Source organism: Gastrolobium bilobum, unplaced genomic scaffold (assembly GCF_033153095.1).
Source record: "Gastrolobium bilobum isolate Gb01-03AN ecotype WA unplaced genomic scaffold, APGP_CSIRO_Gbil_v1 utg5369, whole genome shotgun sequence".
Lineage (NCBI taxonomy): Eukaryota > Viridiplantae > Streptophyta > Magnoliopsida > Fabales > Fabaceae > Gastrolobium > Gastrolobium bilobum.
In genome coordinates, this window is record NW_026899621.1 from 157,295 (window position 1) to 174,384 (window position 17,090).

The 17,090-nt window shown below is 35.9% G+C and overlaps 1 protein-coding gene across 1 annotated transcript; it reads right to left on the reverse strand.

The window, feature by feature from the left end:
• Positions 1-15,556: 15,556 nt before the first annotated feature.
• Positions 15,557-16,342, reverse strand: LOC133291994 (zinc finger protein 8-like). Its single transcript, XM_061490356.1, has one exon. It carries the CDS (start codon positions 16,340-16,342, stop codon positions 15,557-15,559), a length of 786 nt encoding a protein of 261 aa, XP_061346340.1.
• Positions 16,343-17,090: the final 748 nt, after the last annotated feature.

The following is a 17,090-nucleotide window of genomic DNA, read 5'->3' on the forward strand; positions in this document are numbered from 1 at the left end:
CTTAGGGCATAACTTTCATCACTAGCACAAATGATATAATTATCAAGTGTATACCTCTCAGATGATTTTATTTCCCTTGTGGACCTCTCAAACTAGTGCTTCAACTCCAGCCTCGATTTAAGAATCTACATTCTACCTCATTATATTCATCAACCTCAGAATATGAATTTTCCACTCTAACCTTTGTGTTTACTACATCTTTTTTCAAACCCATATCTAACTCCATTGTCTGTGATTTTTCAAGAGCTTCCGAAAAAATTTGATTCGCCTTAGATTCTGTAAACACAGTATCCTTGCCGTAAGTTACACTTATATGATTTACTGTCAAGCTTGTTTTTTTCCCTCCTTGGATACATGCACATATGTCTCAACCAATCATTTTGATATGAGATACGTCTGGCTTCTTCTCAAACAGTGCTTTAAACAAAGTTTCCAAATACCGTTATCAATTATCTCACTACAAAAAATTATGTGATTTGTGGATGTTATTTACTGGAGTTCAATGAAACCTCCACAAAATATATAAATTTTGGCTTTTTAGAACGCCACTTTGTATTTATTTATTTTTGTTAATTTATATGGTTAAGTGGCGGGTTTTGACCCCCAAAATTTATAAATTTTTTTTAAAATTTTTGAGTACTTTGTGAGTCTTATTCGATGACCGCTACAACTTTGTTAAGCCGCACTCCCTGCCTTTTTTCTTCTCATTATATCTCCTAAGCGTATTTCCTCATTAGAATCATGGTGTCGATCTGCACTTAGGTATTTTCTTCTTTATCTAAGATGATGACATCTTCATCTACACGTTTCCATTTTTATCTCTGCTACTTGACATTTTTATCTATGACGGGGAACTAACAAAATGCACCTAAACCCTTGTTAAGCACTCAATTTTGGAAAGAAGGCTCATCGCAAAACACTTTATCTTCGTATTCGTAGGATCGATTGGTGCACTTTTTTGTTCTTATCATCTCTCTCTCTCTCTCTTGGAAGTAGAATCCATTTTCCTGCATTTCATACGAAAATCTTGTTTCAGGGTTCTCACGAATTAAAATCCTCAATGATTAGCTTTTATGCTTCGATTAAATGATATTCTTTTCGGTAATATAATTATTGACTTAAATCAGATTGAATAATTTTCCTTTTTTCCTTTTTAGCTTTTTTTCCCCTTTTCTCTTTTCAAGGATTCTGGAGCACTCTGTGATCAATGAAAATGGATTTGGTTCCTGGTTACAAGGTAATTTTGTCCCTTCTCTCTTCACTGTTGCCTCAGTATTTGTGCGAATGTGTAACTTGAATTAGTGAAAATGATTGCCTGAATATTGTTTAATTCAAATCTTATTCATCTCAACCTTTACAATTATTGTTCATCATCACTCCACATGATATAGAATATGGATATTAAAATGATTAGTAGTATGGAGTAATATATTGAGAATATGTTGTAATAGTTGAAATATAGGAAATATTTGAATATTATTTCACATTATGTCATATACAAAGGGCTACAATATATAAAGTCGAATATGAATAAATCCAACTAATTATTTTCTTAATTTAAGTGCTAAAAGTAAGGAAACTAATCTACCTTATAATACAGAATCAAATCAAATCAAAATTAATTACAAAATATACACCCCAATATTTTCAACGGGAGGTTAAATAGGGGTTTTATGCAATTTAAAGTAGTATTTCCTATTTAATGGATGCTTCTATATTCTAATGACACTTAGACCGGAATATTGAATTGAAATTGATAGATTTTCATTAAGTTCTTTGTTCTCTGTAATTGGCTTCGAAACAAGAAGAAATAAATCTTGATACGAGCTTATTAACAAATTCATATATTTATCATATTTGTACTTAAATAGAAATGATTGCCTCCTTTTGAAAATTCAATTAAGAAGGAATGAGACTCTGTATGTAATTTTGCAGCTTGCAGTATCTATTTTTCCTTGATTGGATTATAAGTTTCAAATTACTGCTCTGAGATACTAGTTTATGCTAGCTTGCACTCCTTAGTGAAGAAGTAATTAATCATTCATTTTAGCCTGTACACTCTCTCTACTTTCTTTTGTCCTAAAATTATTTGTTTTAAGACTTTATAAATTTGATTCACTGTCAATGTGAAAAACTATTCTCTACCAGCATTGCAGTAATTTAACTTTCTTTCACTTGCTGTGAAAGAGCTTTCTGTTATTTGTTTATGATTGTCACTTTATTTTCTTGGCATATTAATTTGGTGCAACTGGATTTTATTTCATTTTTTCCACCTATATAAGGATATTTTTAATTTAGTTATTTCTTCTTAAAAGGGTGCTTATTTACTCAAACTCTTGGCAGCAAGAAGCAACAGAAACACTGCCAAGTCCAGTTCCCTTCTGGTGCTGGTTGCTTTTGGAGTGTTGAGCTGGCCTTTCAGAGGGTTTCTGGGGTGACCAAGACTGAGGTTGGTTATTTCTGTCCTCTACATAAATGAAAATTTTTGAAAATTAAATCAATATACATTCTTCCTAAGTTATTTTAGTCTTATTTGATCACCTCACTTTTGTTAATAATTTGCTTTAGGAAATTATTGTCCACTGAGAGAAGCTTATTGTCATTGCGTTTGCTCATACTCAAATTATGCTTCTTGTGATTGATTGACACAGAGCTAAATGTTCTACAATTAAATTTTTGTAAGCATGTCTTGAGCTTATCATAGGTTTTGTCTCGATTTTGCAGGCTCATGTAGAGTATCAAACAACAAAGAGGTATTATGCTCATTTTGATTGCCCAGGACATGCAAACTATGTTATATATATATGTGTGTGTGTGTGTGCCCGGTTCATTTCTTTACATTATACTAGTAATCAAGTGATCACAGGTAGAAATCATTGGTTCTTTATATTATGCTAATAGAATCTTGCTATACCATGTGTTTGTCGTTCCATTTACCATTTGTAATTGCTATACCACGTGTTTGTCGTTCCATTTACCATTTGTAATTGCTATACCACGTGTTTGTCGTTCCATTTACCATTTGTAAGTTAACTATCCAATCTTCCTTTAGTTGTGTTTGCAGCTAGCCAAAACCTTCAAATATTTATGTTAACTTGATGTTTGTTTCCTTTCCATCATTAGAGTTATGCATACTTCCTTTCAGATTACTTCTCAGTTTCCACAAAAAAAACGCAAACCAATGCAGGTTTTCATGAGCTCCTATCCCATTTATCTATATGCCTCAACTGTAGGCTTAGTCTCAAGCAATTTCTGATTTTCTTTTTCTCCCGTGTAACTTTCTTCTTGATTCCGTTTGAGTGCCAATTTAGTATCTACTATATATTGCCCGAATTACTAATTCTTTTGATTGTCTTCTGTTATTGTTCACAGGGTAGACAATTGCCATGCTGCACTCTGTCAAACCAAATAGCTGAATACACCAATTTGCTATGTACATGTTAATCACACTCATCTGAAGATATTTGTCCTACATGTCTTGAAGGTGAGAAACGATTTTTAGTCAAAGCTTACGATTTGTTATTAGCATAAATTGTAGCTGTGATTAAGGTTGAAGTGTTGCAATTATGTAATTTTTTTTAAAAAAAGTTATTTAAAAAATTATCTAGTGTAAGTGTCTTACTTTTCCATGAGAGAATATACTGAGCAAAATCCTAGGATTATTGCAAAGTGCACTCACCATTACCACCTTGGATGTATATATGATTGGATGGAGAGAAGTAAAACCTGTCCAATTTGTAATCAGGTACACAGTATATAAACTTCCACAGTGCAATTTACATTTATAAGTTCGGCTTTATAGGCTTTGGCAAATTTCTTTCATAGATTAAGTGTCCCGCCAAATAATTGATCACAATATCTGGTGAAGTTGCAATGTTTTGTTCATGGTTTGTTCTCCATCTCTAAGCATATTTTAAGATTCAAGTTGTTCAGCACTTCAACTATTTACGCTTTGAATCAATTTTGTTGTTGTTAAAATTAAATTATAAACTCCCCTTATTTAAACTGTCATGGCTATCAATTTTTTTGTTGTTAAAATTATTTTGGTTAATGTCATAAGATGCTCTATGTTTCGCAGGATCAGAGGCAATGTTTGCATACCTGGGTCATTTCTGTTGGGTTACATTTTAAGTGAGATTTATTTCTCACATAATTTTGTAACGTAATTTTTTCTAAATGTGAATTTGTCTTGTAGAACTTCCAAATTTTGGCCTGAATGAATAGTTATCAATTTTTAATAACTTTTAGTTTTTAATTTCATTTATACATGTCTTTGATTTTTTTATCTTTGAAAACCAAGTTCTATTAGATATGTATTCAAATATTTGGAATGAATTTTTTTGTCCTTTTGAATCTACCTGGTTTTTTACAAGAAAAGTAAAATTTTAAATGGTTTTTTTTTTTAAAATTTTCAACAAATTTGTGGGGGTCTTAAACCTCCAGAAACTGAAACATTTGTGGGGGTCTAGAGCTTCCAGAAAACATTTCAACAAATTGTGGCATTGCACATAAAGACGCCACAAAATATGTTGTGGCGTAGGCAAAACTGGGAGTTATTGAGGATGCAACAAATGTACTTTGTGGAAGTCAAAGACCCCCACAATATGAAAATATGACCTCCACAAAATGCCTCAATTTCTGTAGTATCTAGGGACTTTATAATAAAAGAAAAACGATTAGCAACGGCTCACTCCTTCAGTTTCAATGCAAAACTACCAAAACAGAAAACTTTAGTTTCAATGCAAAACATACAACAAACAAGGGATGCATAGCGTAACATATCCAAAGATTCCCACTTCTCTAACGATACAAACAAACCGTAAAAAATAAAATAAAAATATTGATGGTTTAGTGTTAGGGTGTGACCCCTAATCTGATTAAGGAAGAACAAAGAAAGAACCGAATGACAATTTTATTTCCAAAGTAAAATCCAACTGAATTCGTCACATCAACTATTTATATGACACGTCAATGGATAGGTGTCAGTAATTCAATTCAACTACTTCTAATACACAATTACCATCATTTATGGGTTTACTTCCTAATACAATATGCTAATACTCCTAAGCTACAAAATCCTTCAACCAAATAGAGTTCCTTCTCTGTCTTCCAGATTTCCTTATCGTAATATTCCCCTCTCCATGAAAATTAACCTTGTCCTCAAGGTTAAGAGAAGGATAATAACGACGCAGCTCTTCTTCTGGCTCCCATGAAGCGTCTTCTGGAACCGTATCAGTCCACTGCACTAGAAATTCTCTGGCTTGGCGTCCATTAACATCAGTTGATCTAACAGCCAGCACTGCTAAAGGTTCTTGAATTGGTTTATTGTGGAATGCAGAAGTTGGTAACGTAGCTTCCACCTTGGGGTCAACTCCTCTAAATGGCTTCAAGAGGGAAACATGAAAAACTGAATGGATTTGACAGCCTGGAGGTAATTTCAGTTGATAAGCCACTGGACTTAACACCCTCTCAATCAAAAAGGGACCAAAAAATCGCTTGGCAAGTTTATGATTAATACGCCTCTCAATAGAAACCTGTCTGTAAGGTTGGAGTTTAACCCAAACTTGGTCACCTTTCTCAAATCTTCTTTCCTTATGATGCCTATCATATTGAATTTTCATCTTGTTCCTGGCACGTTCCAAGTGTGTCTTAAGCTCGGCCAACACCTCATTTCGTTGTTGGAGCATGGAATCAATGGCTTCCACCTTCACCAATCCACGAGGATAAAAGGGAATCATGATAGGAGGTTTGCCATAGAGGGCCTGGTATGGAGATATGCCAATGCTAGAATGAACAGCCGAATTATAATGGAATTGAGCCCACCCAAGGAAATTGGACCACGAATTCGGTTTCTCATGACAAAAGGAACGTAAATATTGTTCCACATACCGATTCGTGACTTCACTTGGGCCATCTGCCTGAGGGTGGTAAGAGGATGTTGTGCGCAAAGTTGTTCCACTAAGACTAAAAAGCTGAGTCCAAAAGTGGCTGAGGAAGATACTATCATGATCTGACAAGATGGAGCGAGGAAAGCCATGGCTGCGCACAATTAAGTCACAAAAAAAGGAGGCAACAGTTGCTGCAGTATAATGGGAAGGAAGAGAGCCAAAATAAGCATACTTGGAGAGTCTATCAACAACCACCAAGATTGTAGTAAAGTGCTTAGATGGAGGAAGACCAGTAATGAAATCCATTGTTAACTCTCCGAAGACTCCTTCAGGCACTAGAAGGGGTTGTAGCAACCCAGCAACCTTAGATGTTTCAGGCTTAACCTGCTGACAGATAACACACTCCCCAACAAACTTCTTAACATCAGTTCTCATAGAAGGCCAATAGAAAGTCGAAGATAGCCTTAAGAAGGTACGCAGAACACCAGCGTGACCACCAATTGGGGAGCTATGAGCTTCTTTAACAAGGATTGGGATTAGTGATGATGAGGGTCCAAGGACGTACTTGTTTTTACAAAATAGAATTCCTTCTCGAACTAAGAAGTTAGGATCAGACAGCTTGCCAAGAGTGAGTTGCTGATGTAGCTCCAGCAAATATGGATCCTCTGAATTTTGGTGCTTGATATCAGCAGAAATATCAAAATAAGGCTGAGAGATTAATGCACATAAAGACTCTTCTTCATAATCCCGAGATAATGCATCAGCAACCACATTGGTTCGACCACTTTTGTACTCAATTTTGAAACTATATTCCAACAATTTGCTGAGATACTTATGTTGATCAGAAGTCTGAATTGTTTGAGTGAGCAACTCCTTGATACTTTGATGATCGGTGCGTATAATAAAATCTGCACCAAGAAGATACTGCCTCCATCGTTTGACTGCAGCAGTGATAACATACAATTCACGCACATAAGTGGATGACCTTGCTAACTGAGGCCTCAATTTTTTGCTAAAAAATGATAGTGGCCTGTTGTTCTGCAAAAGGATAGCTCTGATGCCACTGTTTGATGCATCAGTTTCCACAACAAACTGCTCAAAGAAATTTGGAAGAACTAAGACAGGAGTGGAAGTCATAACCTCCTTGAGCTTACAAAAAGCTCTTGCTGCAGCATCGGTCCAACTGAAATTAGTAGAGCCTTTCAATAAGTCAGTTAAAGGTAATGCTATTGATGCATATCCTTGAACAAATCTACGGTAGTAGCCCGTAAGGCCTAAGAAGCCACGAAGCTGCTTAAGAGACCTGGGTTCTGGCCATTCAACCATGGCTTGTATCTTCTTTGGATCTGCAAACACTCCATCCTTAGAAACCACATGGCCGAAATAGTCAATAGTGTCAACCCCAAATGCACATTTGCTAATCTTCACAAAAAATTTATGGTGTTGCAGACATGATAAGGTGGTATCCAAGTGCTGGACATGGTCTTCAAGTGATTTGCTAAAAATTAAAATGTCATCAGAGAAAACAATGATGAATGTTCGAAGGAAAGGCTTAAAAATATGATTCATGGCTGCGTGAAATGTGGCTGGTGCATTTGTCAAGCCAAATGGCATGACTAGGAACTCATAATAGCCTTCATGAGTCCTAAATGCAGTTTTTGGCACATCAGCTGGTAACATCCTTATCTGGTGATACCCAGCTCTAAGGTCCAGCTTAGTGTAAATCATATATCCTCCCAATTCATCAAGCAACTCATCGATGGTGGGAATGGGGAACCTATCCTTGATAGTAGCAGCATTTAAGGACCTATAATCAATGCACATCCTCCAAGTGTTGTCCTGTTTCCTGACCAAAAGAACTGGTGATGAGTATGGTCTTTGGGAATGCTGCATGAACCCAGATTTCAACAAATCAGCCACTTGTTTCTCAATTTCTAACTTCTGGAAGTATGCATATCGATACGGTTTGACATTTATAGGCCTGGTACCTTCTAGGAGATGGATGGAGTGGTCTAAACCACGGAACAAAGGCAATTCAGAAGGAAGAGTGAACACCTTTTGATGGTTTAAAATGTCCTGCCACAATTCTGGCTGAACAGAAGATTCCAATGCTAATACCTCAGAATTGAGTGAGGTTGTCCAGACAACAAATGCATTGAACAGCAAGTAGCACAAGTTTTGTCAGCCTGTGCTTTATGGAATGAGGAAGCCTGTAGACCTTGCAACACAACATTGTGCCCCTTCCAACAAATTTCCATAGTCATCTTATTGTAGTCATGAGTGACTCGACCCAGAAGTTCCAGCCATGGCATTCCCAAGACGACATGCAAATCAGATAGCTCAATTAACCAAAAATCAACATGGAAAAGAACATCTTGCAATTGAATAGGAACTTGTAAACATTTTCGATCAGCCAAAAGAAACTCACCGTTACCAAGGAACACACGTATTTTCCGAGTGCGAACCATTGGCAAGTCCAACTGCAGGGCTAGTTGCTTCGGCATAAAATTTTGTGTGTTGCCCGAATCCACCAAGACAGAGATAACACTGCCCTTCAAGGAAGTGACAAATTTAAGTGAATGTTGATGCTCTTCAAGGGATAATGTGTGAATGGATGCATCCGTGGTTTCAAGCACAACTTGATCAGACTGCCAAATTAATTGGTCTTCATGATCAGCCTCTTGATCCTCAGCATCCTCAGTTATGAGCATCATGAACTTATTTTTGCAGTTATGTTTGCTTGTCCATTTCTCATCGCAGGTGTAGCAAATTCCCAAATCACGCTTCTTTTGTAAATCAGCATGTGAAAATCGTTTGAAATTTGGCGGTGGTGGTAAGGCTAAGGGTTGGTTGTGGGTCAATATGGGAGTAGAAGTCTGTTTGGGGTTATTGTCAACAGGGGAAGTGTTTCTGGGTATAAATTTTCATGAAGAAGTAAAGAAGGAAGATCGAAGCTCGCCGTGATGATCATCATAGGCTAACGCCAACTGCAACGCCTGATGGAGAGTAGTGGGACCCCTTAATTGAACTGCACTTCGTAGTTATGATTGAATTCCAGAAACAAAGAAATCCTTGAGAAGACCATCATCAAGATCTGGAACTTGATTGACCAGAGACTCAAAACGTTGGATGTAATCCCTAAGGGTTGATGTCTGCGTCAATTTGGACAGTGTGCCCTTAAGATTGCCAAATGCTGAGGACCCAAAGCGCTGACGCAATGCCATCGTGAAGGAGCTCCAGGTACCAATGGTGCCACTCTTGAACATCCATTGAAACCACACTGCTGCCATCCCCTCCATGCGAATCCCAGCCAAGGGAACCTTTGAATCTTCGGGAATATGTTGCAGACGAAAGAAAAGTTCAGCTTTAAAGATCCAATTGTTTGGATCTGTGCCATTGAAAATTGGGATTTCCATGCGCACCCCCTTGAGAAGTGATCGCTGATCCAATCCCTCATTGTGTCGAGGACCCAGATCCGACAAAGAGGTTTCAGGATTGACATGCAAATGGTTGGAGTTCCTCTGCCATGCATTGGTCGCGCGAGAAATGCCTCTTGCAATTGTTGCATTTGTGTCACCAACAACGAAATCTGATTCTTGGTGTCGGAAGCTAACAAGGAGATCTGGTTTCTTGTATCCGTTGCTTGAAGACGAATATCCTCCAAATTTGTGTCAACTCGTTGCTGGAACGATTGCAACTCTTTCGGTAAATCTTGGATCTGCATTGTGTTCATAAACAATTGCTGAAAAGAAGAAAAAATGGGGAGAATTCAAGGATGAAAGCACCACTGTTAGGGTGTGACCCCTAATCTAATTAAGGAAGAACAAAGAAAGAACCGAATGACAATTTTATTTCCAAAGTAAAAGCCAACTGAATTCATTACATCAACTATTTATATGACACGTAGGTGTCAGTAATGCAATTCAACTACTTCTAATACACAACTACCACCGTTTATGGGTTTGCTTCCTAATACAATATGCTAATACTCCTAAGCTACAAAATCCTTCAACCGAATAGAGTTCCTTCTCTGTCTACCATATTTCCCTATCGTAATATTTAGCTTCATTATTGAGATTAATCAAACCTAACAAGATAGATGATACTCAAATATTGGAATCACGAAACCCTATGATCAGAATCCTGTAGCGCCATAAAACAGTGTGCTTTGTACGATGAGAAGTTCATGTTGCATTAACCTTCTCTTCTCAATTCTCATAACTAATTGGAGATAAAGACTATTTGAAAAAAACAGAGATAAAGACTTAAAGAGAATTTATGTTCGAGTAAAATGGAAATTGTTTATTACTTTTAAAAATAATAATATAATATTTTAAAGAATTGGATTTCGTTGGTTTTTTCTGCCTTCCGCCAACAAAAGTCGTATCTGAATATAAAGTATGAAACATACCCGACGCTAATTTCTAGTCATTGCTAATTATTAGCCTGTGAATATTGCAGAAGTTGAACATAAAATCGATCTCTTTAGGTATCATATGTGATTCTGGATCAAATTTGACCAATTAAACATGATAATGTCGTGTGTGGATGTGCTCTCACTCTGTGCAGATCAGTTGGACCGTGGCATTGACTTGCTGGTGGTCCAAGTTGAACGCTTGGAACCATAAATGGCAATTCCAGCCCCTCCTGGCACTGATATTTATTGTTGTTAGCTTGTTATACGTTACTGTTATAGATGTCATTTCTAAAACAAAGATGGTTTGATACTTTGACAAGACCATGGACGAGGCATTGGATCCAAGCAAAATAGTATATACAAAAAGATGTTAGGTAGTGTTTGGTTTCGGAGAATTTTTTTTTTATTAGGGAAATATAATTGATAGAGAAATGGTTAGAAAGTGAGCTTGGTAGGAAAATGTAAAAAAAGTTGTTTGGTTAACCGAAATATTACCAGAGAAATTTATTTAAATATGCAAAATCTATGTTCGGAAGAAACTTTGCACCTGTTTTTTCACTTCTACAGTTATCTCAAAATACTACATCTCAAGTGGTATTCTGTAACAGTGAATTTCATCCAAAAATTAACACAAAAGTCATTTTCCCATCTATCCTATTTGCCTAGTATTTTTTAAAAAAACCTGAACCAAACGTGGTATTTTTCAATATCTACTTACTATTTCCCTTCAATCCCAAAATAAACCTTCAACCAAACAGATAATTATACCGATTTCGATTTCTTTTTCTTTTTTCGTTTTCTTTTTATTTTAACGCTTATTACGTTGACAATTTTTTAATTTGCAAAATCACGCTTTTATTTTTTACTTTATACACTGCTCTTACATCCTATCTCTCTTTATGGATTGGAAGTTAGGTCTGGACGTAGTATGTTAATGTAAAGGTGTTCAAAGAAATAGTGATATAAACCAAAACATCAAAGAGAGTCACCACAAGTGTTATCATAGAGAAGACTGTGAAGAGGAGGTGGTGTGTAGGTTCTGGTGGCTTTGAAATCCTGTATAATAACAGCTCATAAATGTGATAAAAATCTAGTGTCTTCTCTACTGGAGAGGAGGAGTTTATATGAAAAGTAAATATTTCATAATGATGATAAAGAAGAGACAAAAGGTGGTTCAAACCATTAGAAATTGCCTTCACTATTGAAGTGAGGCGAAAAGAGGAGAATCCCCTGTGACGAGGCTCCAATGCTCATCCATGAAATATCATCTAAAAAGATATTTATTAGACTTTTGATATCTTGCCCATCATGCTGAATTTGTGTAAGAGGGCCAGAACACTCCCTTTTATTTAAGAAATCACATATAATTAATGTTCGTTTTTTTTTTGCAGATAAATTATTTGCAGTAAACTCAATATGACGTCGTTTTGGACAAAAATTATGATGTTTTTGTAATTTTAATTTATCTCAGGGTTATTATAATTTTTATAATTATAATTTTTTAATCTTTTAATCCCAAAACGACATCGTTTTAAGAGTAAATGCAAATAACTTAACTGCAAAAATATTTTTCTGTATAATTAATTGTCTTATATATGTAAGAATCTATACAAAGTCGTCTTTTTAAAAATAATAAAGCAAGAAAGCTAAGTGTAATTTTCTAAATAAGAAAGATATGCCACATCGTTAACAAGGTCTTACACCAAAAGTATGGAAATAAAAGGGAAAGGTTTATGTTTTGTACTGTAAATGCGCCTTCTATGCAAGTTGGCGGAATAAGACCACTTACTGCACAAACCGTCAACGTCGTTTATAAACTTTATTGAGGTTTGGACTGATGTCGATCTCTTGAATTCCACTGTTCTTTCACTCTCCCTCTGAAAATGAGGAGCAAGTGGTCCTAATCATAATGTGTTTTAGCGTATATGCGTTCGAAATGGCTTGTATCGAACAAAACTTTCGGTGCAACATATAGCACTAAGTGCATCTCTAATTCATTTTTAATAGTATACGTAGATAGATTTTACACAAATTTTTAGGATCTTAGAATCCGTCTACGTATCTTAATAAAAATAACTAACAATACATTGAACTTCAATAATAATAAAAAAAAATGCACTGAAATTAGTACATCAGTAGTAGATTTTTCCGCTTGCATCATCTTTTCTTCCCACATGCTCTTTTTATGTTGCATTTACACGTGGGGCCTTATATAGTTGGGCTGACGTTAAGACTGCAGCAGTATTTTGGTATTGTCTTTATTTATCTCGCGCTCTTGACTTGTATTACTCTTTTTTGTAGTTGACTGACTTGTAAGTTCAAACTTCAAACAAAGAGATTATCTGTTTTGAATGAAATGACAAATTATTAACTTTGGAAACAAATGTTAAAAACAAAAAGACATAACAGGTGCATAGAATTATTGAAAAATATATAAGTTTATATACAAGTGTTCATCCAATTTTATACTAATTTAAAAAATTAAATAATGTGCAAACTTTTAGACTTTCGTGTTTGTTATTTATATACAACAGTATGGTATCAAAAAAATCTTCCAATTCCAACACCTATTAGAAATGCTAGCATTACTTGATTGACACTCAAAATGAATGCCAAAATTTTGCTGATGTGGTTTAATGAATCTAATTAATTTATAATGATGATCCATTGGTGGGATTTCAAATTCGAAGATGAAACAGTAAATGTTTGATTGCAGATTTCAGTCATTTCACCATTTTTTTTTGAAGTTATCCATACTAACCGTGGCTGTTGTTTGTGAACATAAATAAATTAACATGATTCGAAACTGCCTCAAGATCCTCAGATGGTATATATATGCTTCTTGAAACAATTAAATAAATGTAAGAAATGTAGCATGGATTAACCTCTCATTTTGGAAAGTTGTATAAAAAAACGAGTCATTGACTTTAGAAGATTATGATAGAGAATCATTTCAACCCAATAGCAGCTCAAGCTTATAAATGATGACCTTTACTGATTTTATATTATACCTTCATAACATATCATTTCACGCAAGAGCTTTTTGGGCTTGAAGTATAAGTATTACACATTTATTTTTTTTGTTATGCCTTGTGCTAATTTAATTTTACTAGAAAATGAAGTAGTGAAGATCGAACTTGTATCAAATTCATGACCTCGTGATCACTTTGACTATAATACCATGTTAAGCAACCATCTCACCTAACATCTTAAGCTGATAAGCGATGGGCCTTCAATGATTTTATATATTATCTCTCTAACATATTAAAATTCCAAATCAATTTTTTTTAAGTATATGGGTAAAAAATGTAGAGGGAAGAGTCTTTCTGCGAGCTAGTTAACTCGCATAAATATCCCAACAAATTTGATGAGAATAGAACTTTAACAAGGGTGTGGTTGATTACCTTTTTCTCTGAATATTAAAGCTAATACGCTGGGTATTACTGTTCATTGTCATATAAATCCTAGACCTTTGCATGTGCTGCCAAATAATAGATGATTAAAATAGACTGATCGTTCAGTACTAACCATCAGTGTACGCAAGTGAGCCAACTCAGATGGTTGCAAGGAGACTGAGCAAGATGAGGACAAGAATCCTGATTTGAGTCTCATCAAATGCCACATTTGGAAGGGGCAAGAAATATCGTAATCACAAACCATGGTCACTAACTCTGAATTAGTCTCATAGATGACTCAAAAAGTTAACCTTGTGAGAATATCAGAGGATTTGATTCTCTAAAATAGATAATTAGGATCGGTTATATAAAAAAAAAAAAAAAAAAAAAAACTATCGGTGTGTTATTGTTAAAGAGAACATGTTCTCCATCTTTCCCTAGAGAAGGAATCTTCAAGTCCTACGTTTCCACTTTAGCACCAAAATCTAAGCCATCTAAACATTTCTCTCTCTTTCTCTTTCTATGTGTATTCAGACACAAAAGCAACGTACAAAAGATGGGAAAATTGAGATGGCAGTCTAACTACCATGTTCATATGTTCCTTAAAGTCTATGAGGGAAAGGGAAGATATATACATCCCGTTTCCGGAGGGGTTGGTTTGGCCATTTTAAAGTCAAGAAAACCCTTGGTACCTCTCTGCCCTGAATGATAAGATTTTTGTCCGTAAAACAAGGCATTAATATAAGTGACCCATGTCTTCCTACTTGTGGGACAGTACTCATCAACTTATTAATTAACTCGTGACTTTAATTTTGATTGCTGCCTTTAGGTCAACTTCGGTCAACCTAAATTAACTGAAATGAACAACAGAAGAAGCATTTACATTTTCTCTCAAAATATGTTCCTTCTCCCATTTACTGATTATAGAGAGATCTAGAGAAAAGAGAGAACTAGAGGAGAGAAAGTGTTTGTGTGTCTGTGTGTGTGTTAATTGGCAATGATAATCATCCACTTTGTCTCCTAAGCCCTAGGTCTAGAAATGAGGTTCCACCTTGCATCTTAGTTAGGTATAAGTTAGGTATAAAAGACATAATGTTAAGCTGATAGGCAAACATCCAAACATACAGACGCACACATACCTGCCATATATTCTATCTTTACATTGCTGTGGATATTAAGAATTGATGGCTACGAAAGGAGCATATGCATATATAGATCGTATATGATGATTGATGAATATGTCGAAGTTAAATTGGAATAGCTACGGTGCCAGCAAATGACATTGAAATTTGAACACATCTTCGAACGTTATCATGACCTTTCCCAGTTACATTGCATTGAATGAGAACCCATCTTTCTCCTCACCCTACCTATGTCTGGACAATATGATATATAGATTTACGCACACGTGTGCTGGGACAAAATGTTCATGCGCACTCAATTGTATTGTACGCTTTACAAGATCTCCACCCGAGTGGACAATTTTCTCAGTGCAGACCAAAAACGACGCGACTACTGGTTAGTGGTTACTCAATATGTGGACCTTAATTTCATGGAGTTCAACATTTGTACATATGATTCACTCCACTCCAGTTTTTAAAATCAAGAAATGCATATCTTAAAAATGTTTAGAAAACAAAATAGGTAGAAAAATAAGAGGTAATTAATCATAAAATAGATAGTGTTATTTACATAGCTAATAAATAATAAATCACAACATTATATATCAAAAATATCACAAACAAAGTGATTGATAGACGAATCTTATCTACATCTTAGAATCTCATGATCATAAAATTCGAACAATGATATAGGAAGAAAATTCTCATATTTTATATATATATATAAATTTGTTGTTACAGATGAAGATCCAAACTCACATGGTCGTTGACGCTTGGTTTTGAGTCATAACCATACCGGTTTTGTGAACCAGAGGTACCAACCCGTGTGGGCCCCATCCTGGTGTTCACTTCCTCGCCAGCAAACAAAGGCAATGGATGTAACGAGGGTTCACGGTTGAAGATAGGGTTACTTTGGACATGACCGGTGGTGGCTGTGGTGACTCGCCACAAGGGCAAGGGGCTTCCATTGATGGGTTGTTGTTGATAAGAATAGTTGCTTCCACGGCCAATATTGCTTCCATAGAACCTTCCACCACCACCACGGATCATAGCACTTGAAGAAGAGTTGCTATTCCATGTTGGAGCAGAACCGAACCTGTAGTTCATGAGGCCATAAACCCTATCATCAGAGAGGGTACTATGAACCATAGCTGATTGGATTTGTGCTCGTTTCTTGTGTTGCCGTTCTCGTTTGTGAGCGTTTTGGTGCCCACCCAAGGCCTGAGAAGTGGGGAAGTTTCTACAACAGTAATGGCATTCAAATCTGCGGCTACTCTCGCCATTCTCTGTGTTGTTCTCCTTGTTATTATTGCTATCAAGCTCGAGAGCATTGTTGTTGTTGTTGGTTGTTGTGTCGGTGGATTCGGACTCATCGGCGGCGGTAGGGGCGTCGGCGAATTCTATGCCGAAGAGTCGAATGGCCTTTTCTTTAGTAGGTGGTGGAGGGCGGATGAAGGGGAGCTGAGAGAAAGAATCAACATTCATGAAGTCATGTGTCTCTTTCTCATTAGTGTTGTCCATGAGGGGCAAGAGTATTTGGGAGTAGTGTGTACAGTGTAGGTTTTATATAGAGAAAGATGGTTGGAGTTGGAGATGGAGAAGTGTTAGGATGTGATGAATGTGGTAGCTATAGGAGTAGAAATTAAGATAATTAATGAGAGAAAGGGAGGAGGAGGAAGGTTATAGAAATTAGGGATGTATGTGATTGTGGGAGATTTGGGTGGGGAGGGAATGCTTTGTCCTATAAACAGAGGGAGAGTGGGGTCTGATATATGGACAATTGGGGCTGATCACATCTGAGAGTGAAGTTCAGGCCACAAAGTCTGAGAATGGTTTTGGCTTGTTAAAGTACTGCCTAAACAACTAAAGAATGTTGTGTGTGTGATGAGAAGATCAATTTATTTCAAATAAAGTCTTGGATTTGATAAAAAGATTAAGCTTTTGAAGAGCTTTAATTGTTCCCTTTAAATCCCACCACACCTTCATTCTGAATGAATCAGGGTGGGGGGCTGGGAAAAAAAAAACACTTGCACTTCCTTTCACTTAATTTTTTTTTTTTTTTTTGTATTTCCTTTCACTTAATTTTGGTTTCGCATGGAAGTGTATATATAGGGTGTAGAAATATATTTGACAAGCCTTGAACATGATTAAATAATAATAGGGTGTAAAATTATGAATATCTTAAAGATAGATAATTGCAAGGTGAATAGAAAAAGTAACTAATCGGCAGAGTTCTTTAGTTATTTGTGGATTTTATGCAGAAAATGTA